The sequence below is a fragment of the Ceratotherium simum genome, chromosome 16, assembly GCF_057802395.1.
Source record: "Ceratotherium simum simum isolate JZ-2026a chromosome 16, ASM5780239v1, whole genome shotgun sequence".
Classification (NCBI taxonomy): domain Eukaryota; kingdom Metazoa; phylum Chordata; class Mammalia; order Perissodactyla; family Rhinocerotidae; genus Ceratotherium; species Ceratotherium simum.
Window position 1 is genome coordinate 333,259 of NC_141915.1, and position 20,024 is coordinate 353,282.

Here is a 20,024-nt window from a genome sequence, read left to right on the forward strand (position 1 = left end):
ACGTCGGAGATGCTCCATCAGTGCTGGCTACGCTATCACCCACCGAAAGGTGCAGCATGGTGGGTTTACCACAGCTCGGGGCGCCCTCAGCCCTCTGCGTGGAGCTGAGTGCGGATAATGGCCTGGGGTAGTGCGGGCCGCGTGCGGGTGCTGAGAAAGCGCGGGTGGCTGCTCGCGACATGCCTGCGCCTGCCCTGTGCCCTCCGCCAGAGTCAACACCGACGTGTGGAAGGGAAGGAGGACAGCTCTGCACTCACTTATGAGGGGTGGAGGGGACTGACGCCAGGCCTGTGTCCCAGCACACAACTCCTGGGACCTAGAAGCTCAGAGTATTCACCAAATTAGAACAGAAATAACTTGGAGAACCTGGTTAAGGAACAGCTGAGGCCTCACTCACTCTGTCTCCAACCCTGCCAAGGCTGCGCCCAGGGCACAGCTAGAGGCACGGCCCAGAGAGGGGAAGGTGTGGAGCAGGTGACAGCAAGGCCGTAAACAGGGGAGGATGGCTGAATCCAGGAAAAGGCATGCTTTGTTTGGCCCTCACAGAGGTAAAAACATTTTTTAAATTAGTTGTCCATATGTGAAAATCGGGAGCCTTCACATAAAGACCCCTCTTTCCACAAGCAGCCGGAGCTGAGCACAGAGCCAGCGTGGGGGACACGCAGTATCCCGTTTTCCAGTCCTCCTCACCAGCTTCTGCCCCCAACACTGACGCTACAGGTCAGGGGCCATCTCTTACTGCACTAAAGCTCTTCTTCTCTAACTGGACCAGGGACAGTGACACACTCTTGTTCCCAAGGTCCCCAGCCTGCTTCACTGATTCGCACCTGCTCTGGTGGTCCCTGGGCAACTTCCCTACCCATCGGACAGCACTGCCTCCAGGACCCACCTCGCCCCAGTCCTGAGGTGGCGCCTGTAATGACCACCACAGCGTTCCGCAGGTAGGCCTTCACGCGCATCTGCTGCAGCAGCTTGAAGAGGCTGAAGATCCCCACACAGCCCAACAACAGGGGCAGGATGGCCGTAGAGGTGATCCAGTCCATGACCCTCACCTTCAGCAGACTCTTCCTGGAAGAACCAAATGAATTAGAGACAAAATGGGAACTCAAGAGACTTGCCCACCCTCTCGGCCCTAGTCTGATACAGACCCCAGATCTCTCTTGTGCGGACTTCAGCTCTGAGCCCAGCAATGTTCTTTCCAGGTGCTGCACGTTATGCTGAATGTTCAGCATCGTGGAACTTGTTTTCTCTCACTCTGCACTGATACAAGCAGACAGCAAAGCCACAGACCTCACAAATGCCTCTCAGAGGCGCAATGACCCCAGAACAAGCGGAGATGGTCATTCAGCTCAGGACTCAGGAACCCGGTGAGTGTTACCAAGGCACTGGCATATCAGTACTCACCAGATTCTCCTTCAGACACTGGTTTTGGGGAACTTAAGTAACACCCATTATCATTTTCAATCCCAGAGTATTTGTGCAACTAGAAACCTTTTTTAAAGAGAAAACCATACCAATCCTTATATTCCTCCATGGGTAGATGGATGTTTCTGGGTGGGGCAACGCCTGGATGGTATCCAGGTATCCAGAGTACGCCTATAAGCATACTCCTGTCCATAGGCCTCACGGACACCCAAAGGGAAGCTGGCAGACAGAGCTGCCCTTTGCCGCACACAGGCCCAGACTCTGGCTGTAGGCAGGTTGCCCTGCATGTGAGGAGTGTGTGGTCACCTCACATTCACGGTGAGCCACACCAGAAGATGAACCGGGAGGCCACATGAGGGTTTGTGCAACAGTGTGCAGTCAGTTCTGAGGAAACATATCCGCTTCCTCCCCCACTGCCCCTAATTTCCTTACCCCTCCAAGCCTCCCCCATTCTGCATCACTCCCCCATGCCTGTGCCCAGAGCAACAGCTAAGAGGGGACACAGGGTGAAAGGAGGGTCGAGGGCACCAGTGAGGAGCAACACCATGTGTGTCCCTTTGAACAAAATGCCCTACAGGCCACGTGACAAGTGGACCAGAGTCTATTACACAAATATCCACCAACAGTGCACTCCCAGGACTATGACATTAGGAGCACAGTAACCCTCTTCAGGAAGGAAGAGGCTGGAAGCCAAGGGCAGAGTTCCTGCAAAGCAGCCTGAACTTTCAATTATTATCAGATTGAAAGTAAACACCTACTAAATATTGCATCTCTTCAACTGCACATACTGAAAAAAATACTTATTTCCTTTCCCAAGACAACATCAACTCGGGGCTGGCCCCGTGGCATAGTGGTTAAGTGCGCACGCTCCGCTGCTGGCAGCCCAGGTTCGGATCCTGGGCACGGGCCGACGCACCGCTTGCCAGGCCATGCTGAGGCGGCGTCCCACATAAAGTAGAGGAAGATGGGCATGGATGTTAGCTCAGGACTGGTCTTCCTCAGCAAAAAGAGGAGGACTGGCAGATGTTAGCTCAGGGCTGATCTGCCTCACAAAAAAAAAAAAAAAAAAAAAGACAACACCAACTCTGTAGACACCGTGAAGCCAGGAACCCGCTCAACTTCAGTACGGATCCACCTACATCCCAAGTTGCTTTGATCCTGAAGCTCAGGTTCAGGGTAGGCTGTCCCCATCGAAGCTAAATGGTTCCCCTGTAGAAGGGTTCTGCTCCGATTTGAACTGTCGACTAACTCAGTATTTAGTTCAATTTTTCACCTGCCTTTCCAAATACACCTAAATTCCTGTTCACCATACAAAACTGACAACACTGTTGGACAAACATCTGTAAAAATGACTGTTTCCCATCAACCTGCACTTAACCTACTTCTGAAAAATGCCCAGCTACTCTCTGCTAAGTGGATCCATTCCCTCTCACCCCACCTGGTGCCAAGCCTACACCTGGATGAACTGGCAATTAAAGTGGTTTCTCGGGCTGGCCCCGTGGCTTAGCAGTTAAGTGCGCGCGCTCCGCTGCTGGCGGCCCAGGTTCGGATCCCGGGCGCACACCGACGCACCGCTTCTCCGGCCACGCTGAGGCCGTGTCCCACATACAGCAACTAGAAGGATGTGCAGCTATGACATACAACTATCTACTGGGGCTTTGGGGGAAAAATAAATAAATAAATAAAATTATTAAAGCAGTTTCTCAAGTGCCAAGCTCTCTCCCCAGATACTACTGGCACCAACCCTCTCCCAACAGGAAGCTCAGGCAGGTGTTCTGGCCCCAGGCCAGGCCGAATCCTGAGGAGGGAATGCCAGGACCCAAGGATCCTTTGTCTAGCACCTGGGATACTCAAAAAGACTGAGAGCAGGCTCAGCGCCTCTGACATCCCGTGGGTCTGCGGGCGCTGCCTGGGGGCCTTCCCAGGGCCCAGCTCCTGAGGAACGGCAGGGTGTGCCAGTGTTTCCCGGGGCGGGAGGGGTGACTGCTAGGGGGCAGGAATGACTGCCAGTTTGATGTAGCTTTACCAGAAAATTATAGCAACTGACAGAAAACACAGGTAGGCCCCAGGGTAATTATAGCCCAGAACTTTCATGTAATAGACTTGGGGGGATTTCAACCAGCAGGATGGCTGTTTGGGAAGCCTCTTTCCCCACTGCAATCCCAGATCCTTATTCCAGGCAGGTCCCAAGGTGGATCACCCTGCCGGGCCCAGAATGACCTGGGGCCCGGCCACTGCCCGGCAGGAATGACCAGGGGGTAGGGACGCTGCTCACCAAAGGAGAGCAGGGCTCGGCCCCGGGCTGCAGCCCAGAGCTCCATGAGGTCAGCTTGCGGAAACAACTCTGCACACTCCTCCACAGCCCCTGGAGACCAGAGGCCGCAGAATCTGCGCGTCTCAGACCTGCACCCTGGGGCTGGGCCAGAATTCCACTGAAGGCGTGGGGGCCAAGCACCGATATGCAGCCTGCTGCCTCTCAACATTCTGAGGTTTCAGAGACCACCTGGAAAACACAAACTAACTGCAGCAAGATGACCACAGTGCAGGGCCTACATAGGGGACCCTCGAGCCAGCTCGGCTGCGCTCCCAGCCCGGCCCTGCCCTTCGCCAGCCTGGGTAAGGGCCCTCACCGCTTTGGGCCCCAGTATCCTCATCTGTAAGATGAGGGCATGTGAGTACCCACCTCCGGTTTGTTATGAGGTCAGAAGAATTAACACATGGAAATGTGTGCACAGCCCCTGGTGAGGTAAGTGCTCAGTAAATGCAGCTGCCATCAGCATCATCATGACCCACAGCCAACTCAAAGCTCCTGGCCCAGGAATTAGTTTTACAGCCATCAGAGTCCCAAGGTTGTCTGAAAAAGTCCCTAGTTTATGAAAACTGGTTTCTTCCAAATAAAGGAAACTCATTAAACATATAGTTCACTGTAGTTTAATTTTTATATCTTCATAAACCCTTTAGTTTAATTAAATTAACAAAGAGGGGAAAAAACAGAAAACCATCCCCATTTTTGTCAGAAGTCAGGATCCCACATCCCAAGGTTTGTATCAGAAACTGTGGCTACCATAAGTCATCGAGGCCAACATGGCAGAGAGAGAGCAGACAAGTGCTGAAATGTCCCTTCGACCCTTTTTTCACACCCAGGGAGGAGCAGGATGAGAATAAACCCCCCAGCAAGGCCCCCCCACCCTGTAGACACAGCCCCCCACCACTGTCGACACAGCCCACCCCCACTGTAGACGCAAGCCCCCACTGTAGACGCAGGCCCCCCACTGTAGATGCAGGACCCCACTGTAGACGCAGGCCCCCCACTGCAGACACAGGCCCCCAGGTAAGACAGTTACAGCTCCCAACAAACCGCGTGTTCATGCACCTGTTTAAAACCCCAGCCAGCACTCGATGACATGAAGAAAAGAGAGAAGACTACACACCGTCTCGTATGCTTCTGGGATTCCTCGAGCACCTGACACAACATCGCATGCCAACCTTGGTCTCCTGGCCCTGTGGACCACTTTGCCCGAGGCAAATATGGCACCAGGTTAATGGGATCCATCCTCGGCCCACGGGCCGGCCTTCTGTGGGGAAAGCGCACATCTGCTTTCAGTCTAGCAAGTTGTTACACAATCAGAATGCGAAATAAATTAGAAACCAGTGCCGACCTTGCCCAGCTAACTCAGGCTTCTGGTGGGAAAAGACACTCCAGAGTAAGTTATTTATTTGAGAGAATCAGGTTCAATTTCAGGATAACTTTCCTGAAGTTATATTTCCAGGTAAGGCTGGTCATATTGGCAATCCCGACCCTATCTGGGAGTTTTTCAAATTCTTAAAGACCTCCCAACTTTTATTCTATTCTGCAGTGCACGTGGCCACACCGCTGGGTCCCTAGGCCGATGGGCCTCCTGGGCTCTCAGAGACAGCTGTGTCACCCCTTCCTGTCTCACCCTTGGCAGTCAGAACGGCCAAGAGAGCTCAGAGACACAGAGATTACTCCACTGCCTTGCTGTGGTGACGGGGGCCTTCTCTGAGCAAAAGGGACCGCTCCAAAGTGGAAGACAGGAACTGTGTCCCGGATGAGCACGTTTCCAGGTTAGGAAATAAATCTCCTATGTGAAGCAAGGCCAAGGGGACTCATTTTCTTTGAAAATGACATATAAGAAGGACTTTAATATGTTTATAAATTTTGCATTTGACACTAAAATGTTTCTTACCTGCTAGTTTCAGACATAAAGGCAAGATGAAGGTATAAAAAGGAAGTGGGAAAAAAATCTTGCTCACGATTTCCAGCATTTGAGATCAGCTTGTAGAAAGAAGGGAGAGTTGGCCCAGCACCACTGTGAGCCAGAGCAGAGCAGGACAGGTACACGGGGAGACAGAAGTCACAAAAGGAAGAAGGTGAGTAAGCCCTCCTTGAACAGAAACCACACCATACATGGTTGGGAAGTAGAGCGCACACTGCCTAACAGAAATGTGCGCACGCACAGTCACGCCCATCCTCTTAACCGCCAGGGAAGTGACGTGAAGCATGACGTTACACTAATGAGCCCCATCAACCGCGTGGGGCAGTCAGAGAGCTCTGGTGCTCACGCACTCAGCCCGTCTGCTGGTATTTTCATATATCACAGACTATGGTCACCACACCTAAGAGAACAGAGTCAAGTCCCTTCACCACTGAGTGCTGCTCCAGAAAGGTCATGGTCTCTCACCGTGACTTCGGAATTCAGCTGCTCCCTTCTTTTCCACTGAGAGGTTCTTTAAAGGGCTTTTAGGATCTCAAACGACAAACAAGACTGTACCAAGAAATCAACTCTGAGCAGAAATGTAACCTTTTATGCCATCTATTCCATTCCTCATCCCTTAGCCAAAATTCTACAGTGCATTCCTAAGATTCCTTTCTTCTCTCAAGCAATTATAAAACATAAAATAAATTGAACCATCAGTGAAAACAGGTTGTTGGAATCTACTCAGAAACCACACACAGAAATTAAATCATTGACACCACATCTGAAAATCAAAGGAGGAGATTTGAAAACCCTCCAAAGTACAAAACTAAAAATGATTTCAGGTTGGTAAGAAGGATTAGCCATGAAATAATTTGCCATGTTCACACACAAGAGAATCAGGCTAAAGGGCAGAGAGGGGTTCCAGCTGGAAGCAGGACGCCGAAATCCTGCAGCAAGAAGTGGCTCAGTACCACCAAAAGCAGCGAGGATCCTGTTCCCACAAACCTACACCCACGCTTCCATTTTGTAACTGACGACTGGCTCTAAACAGCTGGTCTATTAAAGGTGACATAAGCTATGGGTCGTGCTTACGATCCATATCTGAAAATACTTATCTATTTTCAGAAAGGAAAAGCAGAGTAAAGCCGCTCTCTTTTTTGGTCGGAAGCGTATGAGAAGCGGCAGCTAAGGCTGTCTTCGACTGGAAAGAAAGAAAAAGGTCCTACCTTAGGTGGCAGCTACTGTGCCAGTGGTGGGTCCTGGTGCCAGTGTCTTCTCTGGTCTTTTGACCTGGAGCAGAGTGACTAGACTAGACTAGAGGCCAGAGGATACCTTCAGGTCAGCAGGCCCTTCCTGGAATGCTGGCACAAGCCACGGACGAGTGGCCTGTGGGGTGTATTTTTGGATGCCAGCCTTAGGGCCCCCAGTTTAAAGGGGTGCAGGCTGGCAGTGGTAAAAATAAAACCAAAGGGAAGGCCAGAGACTATTTCAGACCAGAGTCCTGAATGCCCAGTCCTGGGAAGAGCAACCAGGCTGAAGCGAGTGCTGCTCTCCAGTGAGACACGGAGCACAGGCTGCACAGCAGCCCCGCCAGGGAGGGCGAGACGCGAGGGGCCAAGCACAGCTCCAGACCCTGCGGTGTGGGCTGCCGACACAAGAACAGGGGGCCGGGGCTAACCACTAATACAAGCCAATGTCTTACTTCAGTTTTTAGAAAGAGCACTTACCATGGCTACCTAGACACCCTGACACAAGAAAACAATTTTGGTTTCTAATGCGCTTTATAAAATGAACTGAGCATTACTGGAAGATGCTGGAGTGATCCTACCCTCTTTCCTAGAAAACACACAAGAGGCCCAGGCCCCCAAGACAAGGCACTCACTGTCAGGGAGAAGCAGAAAGAGCACCAAGTCGGCACTGGGGAGCCGGGCTCGAGTCCACCCTGATGTACTTGCTGTGTGACACGGGCAAATTTACCTCTATCTGCAACTAAGTGTCCTAATTTCAAAATGGGGATGATTATTCTTCCCCCTCCCGCAAAGCTCCAGTAGATAGTCGTATGTCATAGCCGCACATCCTTCTAGTCGCTGTCTGTGGGATGTGGCCTCAGCGTGGCCGGAGAAGCGGTGCGTCAGTGCACGCCCGGGATCCGAACCCGGGCTGCCAGCAGCGGAGCGCGCACACTTAACCGCTAAGCCATGGGGCCGGCCCGGGGATGATTATTCTAATGAGAAAACACATGGGGAGCACTTTGTAAATGCTCACGTCTTGAACAAATGTGCTGCTAACTCATCGAGTGACTGAAAAAAAGCAATTCCCAGAAAGGATTTCAGACAGGACCTGAGCAATGAATGGCAGCCAAGCACACAGCTTTAAAGGCTATTCATGTTTAAATATGTTTGGTAAGAAGACCAAACTTATTACTTTATATCCACACCTTCTATACTATGGATCACCTCAGGTCCTGGATGTTACTCGCTCATCCATTCAACGACTATGTATCAAGTGCATCTAGAACCACCGCACTGGGCTAGGACAGGGCGGGGGGAGGTGGTGAACCAAGTAGACATGGTTTCTGACCTCTTGGAGCTCAAAGCCTAGACCAAGAGACTGACAATAAACAAAGAAACACGAAAAGTAATGATTCGAATTGTGAAAGTGAAACAATCATTGTAAAACCACAGAGCAGTGGCCGGTCTAAAGGACAAGCCTTGCCTAAAGCTTTACATCAACGTCAGGACAGTTCAAACCACACAACCTGTGTGTGTGTGCTGTGTGTGTGCTGGCCACACAACACACACCCTGGCCCAGAGCAGCTGCCAGTCCGTAGCTCCTGAAGTTCAGATTATTACCTCAAAAACTACATATAACAATACCAATAAGACAGACAAGGTGCCAGTGTAAATATAAGTCAGGAATCCAATGTGTCTAAAAGGAGCTACAGAAGCTCAAAGCAAATATCTAATGAGAACTGTATGCAGGCATCAGCTTCAGAAACTTAAGAATCAAACACAGGACCTCACTGTCCTTGCATTCAAGATGGAACACAACTACCCACCATCTCTGCTACAGTGGAGTAACAAGACAGATAGTTACTGAGCACCTACTGTGTGTCGATTTTTCCAGGCTCTGGGGTACAGTGAACAAAACAGGAAATATAAGGCACTGTCCTCATGGAGACGACATATCAATGGGAGAGACAAGCAATACAAGAGATAGCAAATAAAACGCACATTAGAAGGATTCTAGGAAGATGGTGGAGTCGGAAGCACCAGGAATCTGTCTCTCCACCTACAAAACAATCACTCTGGCAGAATCTGTCTGGTACAACTATTTTGGAACTCTGGGGTCTAGTGAAGGCTTGCAAATTCCAGGAGAAGGCTTGGATGGTAAACTGTGGTTAATGCATCAACTTCAGCTCTAAGCACAGTAGCAGATACACATCATCCACCCTAGGGGCAGATAGCTGTGCACCAGATCCTGAAGCAACTTGCACACAGCTTGTGGGAATGAGGGTGGACAAAAGGGACCCTGTCCTCCTAATACTGGGGGTCTGTGCCCAACTGCTGACTGCTGCTTCCGGTCACAGAGGTGCAGACAAAGAGGAGGGCAGCCATGTTGCTGCACCTCCCCCCAGAGCAAGCCCCCCGCCCATGAAGTGACGGCAGAGTATTCAAGGGCTGGCATTGCCTTATCCTCCCTTCATTGTTCTCTTGTCCCCCCTTTGGGAGCCAGGAGTTAAAGAGTAGGACCTTCAAAAGCAACGGAATGTACTGGGAAAACCAGAAAGTGACCATGCACGCCCAGGGAAAGGCACGGGCTCAGAAAAGACCTGAGAAGACCTTAAGTTTACACCTCAGGCTGATCCCCGGCACAGAGACAGCCTACAACAATAATAAATAAAAACAAAAAACAGTAAACACTAAGGAATGGAAAAAAAATGATTTTCAGACTCATTACTAGACTTAAATGTCCAGTTTTCAACAAAAAATCAAAAGGTATACAAAGAAATAGGAAATTATGGGCCATTCAAAGGAAAAAATTAACCATAGAAACTGTCCCTGAAAAAGACGTGAAGGTAGATCTACCTGGCAAAGATATTAAAACAACTGTCTAAAGAGGCTCAAAAACTAAAGAAAGTCAAGAAAATAATCTATGGGGAAAACAATGGAAATATCAATAATGAGACAGAAAGCCTACAAAGAAACCAAAAGGAAATACTGGAGCTGAAAAGAACAATAACTGAAATGAAAAATTCACTAGAGGGATGCAAAGGCAGACCTGATCTGGCAGAAGAAAGAATCAGCAAACTTGAAGACTGGACAATGGAAATTACTGAATCTAAGGAACAGAAAAAAATGTGAAGAAAAGTGAACAGAGCATAAGAGACCTGTGGGACACATCAGACCAACACACGCATTGTAGAAGTCACAAAAAGAGAAGAGAGAGGGGCAGAGAGAATATCTGAAGAAACAGTGGCTGAAAACTTCCCAACTTGGATGAAAGATAAGATTATAAACAGCCAAGAAACTCAATGCACTCCAGGTAACATAAACTTAAGGGGTCCCATACCGAGACACATGATAATCAAACTTTCTAAAGGCAAAGACAAAGAGACAATCTTGAAAGCTGCAAGAGAGAAGTGACTCATCACATACAAGGGATCCTCAACAAGATTATGAACAGATTTCTCATCACAAACTTTGGAGGACAGAAGGCAAAGGGCTAATATAGTCAAAGTGCTAAAAGAAAAAACTGTCAACCAAGAATCCTGTATCTGGCAAAACTGTCCTTCGAAAGTAAGGGAGAAATTAAGACATTCCCAGATAAATAAAAGCTGAGAGAGTCTGTTGTCACTAGACCTGCCCTGAAGAAATGCTCATGGGAGTCCTGCAGGGTGAAACGAAAGGACACCAGACTGGACCTCAAAGCCACAGGGAGAAATAAAGATCTCAAGACAGGTAAATACACGCACGATTATAAAAACCAGAATTATTATAACAATGGTTGTAACTCTACTTTCTGTTTTCTACATGATTTAAGAGACTAATACATGTTTAAAAAACCAATTTTTAGTCTAAAAGCTAGTATTATTGTAACTTTGGTTTGTAACTGCAAATCTTGTTCCCTGCATAATTTAGGAGATTAATGCATTTAAAATAATTACTAGTTTAAGGTTTTGGGCACACAATGCATAAAGATGTAATTTTGTGACATCAACAACCAAAAGGGGTGGTGACAGAGCTATAAAGGAGCAGAGTTTTTGTCTGTTATTCAAGTTAAGCTGGTTAAATTCAAATTAGATTGTTATAACTTTAGGATGTTAAACGTAATCCTGATGGTAACCACAAAGAAAACAGCTGTAGAATAACAGACAAAAGGAAATGAAAAGGGAATCAAAACATTTCATCACAAAAAATTCAACTAAAGCAAAAGAAGACAGTAACACAGGAAATGAGGGACAAAAAAGCTACAAGGCATAGAGAAAACAAATAGCACAATTGCAGAAGTCCTTCTTTGTCAGTAATTACTTTAAATGTAAGTGGATTAAATCCTCCTGTCAAACGACAGAATTTGGCAGAACAGATACAAACACATAATTCAACAACATGCTGTCTACAAGAGACTCACTTGAGATCCAAGACACAGCAGGCTGAATGTGAAAGGACGGAGAAAGATACTCTTTGCAAATAGTAAGAGACAGCAGGGGGAAAAAAGAGCAAGGGTGGCTACACGAATATCAGACAAAATGGATTTTAAACATATGAAGCAATTCTCCTGACAGAGTTGAAGGAGAAACAGACAGTTCTACAATAATAGCTAGAGACTTCAGTACCCCACTCAATAACGGAGAGATCAACTAGATAGAAAACAAGTAAGGAAACAGAGGACTTAACACAATAAACCAACTAGATCTAACAGACATATACAGAACCCTCCACCCAACAACCACAGCATACACATTGTTCTTGAGTGCACACGGGACAATTTCCAGGACAGACCATACATTAGGCCACAAATTAAGTCTCAAATTAGTCTCAATATTTAAAAGATAGAGGCGCCAGCCCCGATGGCCTAGCAGTTAAAGTTCGGCACGCTCCGCTTCAGCGGCCCAGGTCCGGTTCCCAGGCACGGAACCACACCACTTGTCTGTTAGTGGCCATGCTGTGGTGGCAGCTCACATAAAAAAAAAGGGGGAAGATTAGCAACAAATGTTAGCTCAGGGTGAATCCGCCTCAGCAATAAATAAATAAATAAATGATAGATATCATACAAAGTATCTTCTGCAACCACAATGGGATGAAGATAGAAATCAATACCAAAAGTAAAACTAGAAAATTCACACTTTGTGTAAATTAAAAAACACACTATTGGGGCCGGCCCCATGGTGCAAGCGGTTAAATGTGCGTGCTCTACTGCAGTGGCCCGGGGTTCGCCGGTTCAGCTCCCGGGCACGCACTGACGCACTGCTTGGCAAGCCATGCTGCGGTGGCATCCCATATAAGGTGGAGGAAGATGGGCACAGATGTTAGCCCAGGGCCAGTCTTCCTCGGCAACAAAAGAGAAGGATTGGCAGATGTTAGCACAGGGCTGATCTCCTCACAAAAACAAAAAAAACACACACTATTAAACAACCAATGGAATAAGAAGAAATCACAAGAAATATTAGAAAATACTTACAGATAAATAAAAATAAAAACACAAAATACCAAAACATGAGATAAAACAAAAGCAGTACTAAGAGGAAAATGTATAGCTATAAAAGATTACATTATAAAATGAGAAGATCTCAAATCAACAACATAACTTTATAACTTAAGAAACTAGAAAAAGAACAACTAAAGCCAAAGCTAGCAGAAGGAAGGAAATAATAAGGACTAGAGCAGAGAGAAATGAAACAGAGAATAGAAAAACAATAGAGAAAAATCAATGAAACCAAAAGTTGGTGTTTTGAAATGATCAACAAGATGGACAAAACTTTAACTAGATGGGCTAAGCAAAAAGAGAAGACTCAGGGCCGGCCCTGTGGCTTGGTGGTTAAGTGCGCGCGCTGCAATGCTGGTGGCCCGGGTTCGGATCCCGGGTGCGCATCGAGGCACCACTTCTCCCTCCATCCTGAGGCCGAGTCCCACATACAGCAACTAGAAGGATGTGCAGCTATGACATACAACTATCTACTGGGGCTTTGGGGGGAAAAAATAAAATAAATAAAATCTTTAAAAAAAAAAAAAAAGAGAAGACTCAAATTACTACGATCAGAAAAGAAAATGAGGATATTACTACTGATTCTACAGAAATAAAAAGGATTATAAGAGAGTACTATGAACACTGTACGTCAATAAATTATATAACCTACATGTAATGCACATATTCCTAGAAACACAAAACCTACCAAGACTAAATCACTAAGAAACAGAAAATCTGAATAGACCTATAACTAGTAAGGAGATTGAACCAGTAATCAAAAATCTCATCAACAAAGAAAAGTCCTGGACCTGATGGCTTCACTGGTGAATTCTACCAAATATTTAAAGAAGAAATAATAATGTCAATCCTTCTTAAACTTTTCCAAAAAACTGAAGAGGAGAGAACACTTCCTAACTCATTCCATGAGACCAGCATTACCCTAATACCAAGAAAAAGACACTATAAAGGAAACTACAGACCAACATCCCTTTTGAACATTGACACAAAAATCCTCAACAAAATACTAAAAACTGAATTCAGCAGCAAATTAAAAGAATTATACATCATGACCAAGTGTGATTTGTTCCTAGAATACAAGGATGGTTCAACATACGAAAATTAATCAATGTAATACGCTGCATCAACTGAAGGAAAAAAACACACAATCATCTCAGTTGATGCAGTTTAACACCTTTCACTGATAAAAACATTCAACAAAATAGACATACGGTCATGCATCACTTAACAACAAAGATATGTTCTGAGAAATGCATCATTAGGTGATTTCATCATTGTGCAAACATCATAGAGTATACTTACACAAACCTAGATGGGATAGCTTACTACACATCTAGGCCATATAGTACTAATCCTATGGGACCACCAGTGTACATGCAGCCCACCCTTGACCAAAATGTCATTACACAACACATGACTGCAGAAGGAAACGACCTCAACATAATAAAAGACATCTATGAAAAACCCACAGTGATCATACTCAACGATAAAAGACTGAAAGCTTTTCCTCTAAGATAAGGAACAAAGCAAGGATGCCCACCATCACCACTTCTATTCAACACGGTACTGGAAATTCTAGCCAGAGCAATTAGGCAAGGAAAAAAACGGCATCAAAATTGGAAAGGAAGAAGTAAAATTATCCCTGTTCACAGATGATATGATCTTATATGTAGGAAACCACAAAAAAACTCCACAAAAAGTTGTCAGAACTAATAAATGAATTCAGCAAAGTAGCAGAATACACAAACATCAGTTCTATTTCTATACAGGAAAAATGAACAATCTGAAAAGGAAATTACAAAAACAATTCCATTTACAATAACAGCCAAAAGAATTAAATACTTAAGAATTAACTTAACCAAGGAGGTGGACTTGTATGATGAAAACTACAAAATATTGCTGAAAAAAATTAAACAAGACAAATAAATGGAAACACATCCCATATTCATGGAGGAACACTTAATATTATTAAAATTTCAATACCACCCAAAGTGATCTATAGATTCAATGCAATCCCTATAAAAATCCCAATGATATCTTTTGCAGAAATAGAAAAACCCATCCTAAAATTCATATGGAATCTCAAAGGTCCTTGAACAGCCAGAACAACCTTGAAAAAGAAGAACAAAGCTGGAAGACTCACACTTTCAAAACAAGATTTCAAAACTTACTGCAAAGCCACAGTAATCAAAACAGTGTGGTACCGGTATAAAGACAGACATACAGATCAACAGAATAGAACAGAGAGCCCAGAAATAAACCCCCACATATACGGTCAAATGATTTTTGACAAGAGTGCCAAGAACATTTAATAGAGAAAGTACAGTCTTTTCAATAAATGGTACTGGGAAAACTGGATATCCACATACAAAAGAACAAAGTTGGACTCTTACCCTATACAAAAATTAACTCAAAATAGATCAAGGACCTAAATGTAAGACCTAAAACAATAAAACTCTTAGAAGAAAACATAGGGCAAAAAGCTTCATGACACTGGATTTGGCAATGTTTTCTCGGATATGACTCCAAAGGCACAGGCAACAAAAGAAAAACTAGACAAACTGGACTTCATGAAAATTTTCAAATTTTGTGCATTAAAAGACACTATTCACAGAGTAAAAAGGCAACTCTCAGAATGGGAGAAAATATTTGCAAACCATATATCTGATAAAGGATCAATACCCAGACTATATAGAAAACTCCTAAAACTCAAAAACAAAAAAACAACCTGATTCAAAAATGGGGAAAGGACTTGAACAGACATTTCTCAAAAGAAGATATACAAATGGCCAATAAGAACATGAAAAGATGCTCAATATCACCAGTCATTAGTGAAATGCAAATGAAAAAACTTCAATGAGATACCACTTCACATCGATTAGGATGACTATTATAAAAAAATACCAGAAAATAACCAGTTTTGGCAAAAATGTGGAGAAATTGGAACCCTTGTGCACTGCGGATGGGAATGTAAAATGGTATAGCCACTGAAAAAACAGTATGAAGTTTCCTAAAAAAAAAAAATAAAAATTGAACTACCATAGGATGCAACAACTCCAGTGCTGGGTATATACTCAAAAGAATGGAAAGCAGGGTCTCAAAGAGATATCTATACACCCACGTTCACGACAGCATTATTCACAAAAGATAAAACATGGAAGCAACCTAAGGGTCCATCAACCAATGAATGGATAAGTAAAATGTGGTATAAACATAAAAAAAAATGGAATATTATTTAGCCTTAAAAAAAGGAAGAAAATTCTGCAATATGCTACAACATGGATGAATCTTGAGGAAATTATGCTAAGTGAAATAAGCCAGTCACGAAAGGACAAATACTGTATAATCCCACTTACGTGAGCTACTCAGAGTAGTCAAATTCATAGAGACAGAAAGTGGAATGGGGGTTGCCAGGGATGGGGTGGGGGGCAGAGGGGATACAGAGTTATTTTTTAATGGGTACAGAGTTTCAGTTTTGCAAGATGAAAAGAGTTCTGAACTGATAGTGATGGTGGCACAACAGTATGAATGTATTTAATACCACGGAACTGGTTTTATGTTATGTGTATTTTATCACAAAAAAAGAAAAAAATTAAGTATGTGATTCATAAAGGATTAAACATTAAATGCTGTCTAATTTCAAGTCAGCTCATGATTAAAATCAGACAATTGTAACTTCTAACAAGTCCCTGTCTTGGTTTCCTCGTGGATTTGCATACACCATGTGCCTCTGTCCACTGTCTCCCTCTTGGACAATCCACCCTACAATAATTTATTTAGGATGATGGTTCACCCTGAATTCCAAGTTATTTTTAGAACTGAAAAACATTATTGTGAAATTTAAGTAGAGAATGCCCTTTACTCTGAAGCAGTTTTTATAATGCTTCTACTTAAAACTTGTAGTATACTGACGTAATGCCAGAAAACACACAGGAAGGAATTTCACGCACTGGAAGGACTAAAGGAAAAGGAAAGCATAATAACCTGAGAGGGTTTTTCCACAGCCAGCTTCTAAGCTTTCATCTAAAAATAGCCTAGCAAGTGCCCTATAACTTTATTTTCCCAGTGTCCTAGCAAGCAGCTCCCTGAGGACACGGCTGTGTCTCCTCAGGACAGGCCCACAGTAAGTAGTCAATCAATCTATCTATGTCACTCACTGTTAGCAGATTTCTCTTTTCCCCATACATATTTTTTCCCCTTATTTCTCTCTCAGAGCCTTTCAGGCTTAAAAAAACTATTTGGCAAATTCCAGAGTCTATATTAAAAGATAAATACCTTAAATTGAAAACGTCTTTTATATATTCACCATTTTTATTGTCAGAGCGTGTAACAGCATAAGCGCTCTGTTTTCAAACAGCATTTAAACTACAAAGTCAATAAACACTGTTACATAACTAAGCTTTTTTTCTGGTCATATAAGCATTAATGAGCTTAGTCACAGAACAAGGTGAAAGGAAACAAATTTTAAAATCAAATGTATGAGTCAGGAAATGAAAACATTAAGTTTCTGTCCTTACAGTGCAGCAGAATGCTGGTGGCTGTTAAAGCGAGGTAACGCCTACGTGGGGCTCCCTGCACTACTTTACCTTGCGCCATCTTTGAGCATTTCTATAACTTCCCCTTCACGCTGAACTTTGCTAAAATGAGATTGGAAAACTGAAAAATTACACTAGAAGTATCAACCTTGTAAAATAAAATTAGCTAATAAACACCGCCAGCTAGAACACCAAGAGGAACAAACTGATTAAAGTCAAGTTATAGCGGCATCCATGGGGCAGCACGGTGGGTGAGGTCTTGATCTGGACCCTTCGTGGAACCTGAGACCAGGTGACTGCAGAGTAAATCAACAGACTTCCAGGCCTCATTTCCTGATATGTTTTATGAACAAGCTGGCTCAGAGCCATGTTACTCGTACTCTAATCACTACCTGCGTTAGAAGCACCTATTAAAATGCAGCTCCAGGGCCTCATCCAATGCAGACCTTTGAAACTGATAATACCAGAATGGATGAGACCTGGGAATCAGGACTCCTAATACTTGCCTCTGATGATTTTAATGGGTACTCAAGTTTGAAGCCCCTGAAGATCTCTGCAGTTGTCCACCAAGAAAGATGTGCCACCCTGGAGGTGACAAGACTATCTGCCAACCTCCAGCCACAGGGTCAGGGATAACGGCCTCTCTTCCAGCCTCTGTCAACAGGAGTCCAGGAAGGGCCTTACTGGGAGAGTAAGGCCCTCCACCCCACCTCTACCCCAACGCCGAACCTCACCACCCCCACCTGCCTGGAAACCACTGGGACCAATCTCATCATGCCCTTTATCCCTGTTTACATCAGTCACCACCAGGATCCCAAACCCCAAACCACTCTGTGCACTCCCTTTTCTGACCCCATCTCCCACCCCTCCCCATATTCTGAAACCCCATGGTACTCTTGGTCTGTCATCAGCAAAATCCCCTGCATCTTCAACCTCTACTCTGAAGGCCCCTTCACCTTCCTGCTCCAACAATGTCTGGCTCCACCTGAGGACACAGATTACCCAGAGGACCTCTGCAGTGGTGGCTGTTTTCTCCCCCACGCCCCTCCTATACTGGCTCAAAGGTGCCGTAGGGTCATCTTTGCTCCTATTATTCTCCCCTCCTTCTCCCTAAAACCACCCAGCTGTGACTCTCCTGTCAGACTACATCACCCACTGCCCCTCCTTATAAGCATCTGCTTTCCTTTTGGAAAAGGAACCCCCACCCCATTACTTAGATTCTTAGCTACTGACTCATTGTGACTCTCTCCAGAGCATTTCCTGTCATAAATCCTGGCAATTTTACATCCACGTGGGCGCTTCTACCCATGCCTCTTAGTTCCATGACCTCTTGTCCTCCACTATCTTGTCTTCCACCCTACTTCAGTCACTCACTCCCAGTCACACACTTGACCTTATCATTACCAATAACAGCCACCCTTTATAATCTTCATTTCAAACATCCCGTTCTGGCCAACTGCCCCTCTCCTTTAGTGAATTTACTTTCATACATATTATATCTAAGCATGTTATAAACCCAATAGCATTATAATTACTGTTTTAATACAATCTTAGGACTTTTACAAAAGTTAAGACAAGAAAAGAGAAAAATATATTTATACAGTCTTTTATAGCTACCCACAAATTAACCATTTCCAGTGCTCTTTATTTCTACTGTGGATACACGATACAGTCTGGAGTCATTTCCTTTTAGCCTAGAGGACTTCCTTTGGTATTTCTTGAAAGTAAGTCTGCAATGAATAGATTACCTCAGTCTTTACTTATATGGGAATATTTTTATTTTATTTTCACTTTTGAAGGATAGTTTTAGATACAGAATTTAACATACAAGTTTGGGTGGACAGTTTTTCTTTGAATACATAATTCTACTGTTTTGTGGCCACCATTCTTTTTTCAATTATTTAATTAATAAACTTTATTTTTTAGAGCCATTTTAGGTTCACAGCAAAATTGAGAGGAAAGTACAGAGTCCCCATATGCCCCCTATCCCCACACATGCTCAACCTCCTCCAGTATCAACATCCCCCATCACCGTGGTACATGTGTTACAATCAATGAACCTACATGGACACATCATTATCACCCAAAGTCCACAGTTTATGGCAGGGATCCCTGTTGGTGTACATTCTATGGGTTTTGAAAAATGTATAACGACTTGGGTCCACCGTTGTAGGATCATATAGAATAGTTTCACTGCCCTAAATATCCTCTATGCTCTGCTATTCATCCCTTCCTCCTCCCTACCTCCTGGCAACCACTGATCTTTCTACTGTCTCTACAGTTTTGCCTTTTCCAGAATGTTATACACAGATACTCCCCACTTTTGGAAAGTTCGCATTACACCACTTCACTTTTACAGAAGACCTACATTAGTACCTGTTTTTGGTAACCAAAAGAAATCCGAAGAGGATTTTTGCTTTTACAAAAAAAGACGAAAAGCAAAAATTTCTTCTTTCCTTTATGCCATTTCAGCTCATGAAAGGTATCATAGGAACACTCTACCTTCGGACAGTGGGGGAAACACGTAGTTGGAATCATACAGTAGGCAACCTTTTCAGAGTGGCTTCTTTCACTCAGTAATACGCATTTAAGGTTCCTCTGTGTCTTTTCATGGGTTGATAGTTTATTTCCTTTTAGCACCGAATAACATTCTTTTGTACCACAAAGAAAATATATAATATTCCTGGATATACCACAGTTTATTTGCCTATTCACCTACTGAAGGATATCTTGGTTGCTTCCAGGTTTTAGCAATTATGAATAAAGCTGCTAAAAATATCTCTTTGTAGGTTTTGTGTAGACATAAGTTTTCAATTTATTTGGGTAAATACTAAGGAGTGCAATTCCTAGATCATATGGTAAGAGTATGTTTAGTTTTGTAAGAAACTGACAAGCTGTCTTCCAAAGTGGCTGCACCATTGTGCCTTCCTACAGCAACGACTGAGAGTTCCTGTTGCTCCACATCCTCGCCAGCACATGGTGTTGTCAGTGTTTTGGTTGTTGGCAACTCTAACAGGTGTGTACTGGTATCTCACTGTTGTTTTAATCGCAATTCTCTAGTGACATATGATGTTGAACATCTTTTCACGTTTTCTTACCATCTGTATATCTTCTTTGCTGAGGTGTCTGTTCAGGTCAT

The 20,024-nt window shown here is 44.3% G+C and overlaps 1 protein-coding gene across 5 annotated transcripts in view; it reads right to left on the bottom strand.

The window, feature by feature from the left end:
* The window catches only part of DHRS7B (dehydrogenase/reductase 7B), a 56,543-nt gene that overhangs the window by 18,135 nt on the left and 18,384 nt on the right, over window positions 1-20,024 (bottom strand). For 2 of the 5 annotated variants that reach the window (XM_087440255.1, XM_087440256.1), the window contains exon 2: window positions 890-1,068. In XM_087440255.1, coding sequence (XP_087296381.1) covers window positions 890-1,068 — 179 coding nt within the window. Of the gene's footprint in view, window positions 1-889; window positions 1,069-4,856; window positions 5,136-20,024 lie in introns of those variants that run through there. The other 3 variants (XM_087440257.1, XM_087440254.1, XM_004432978.3) reach the window with 3 other exon arrangements.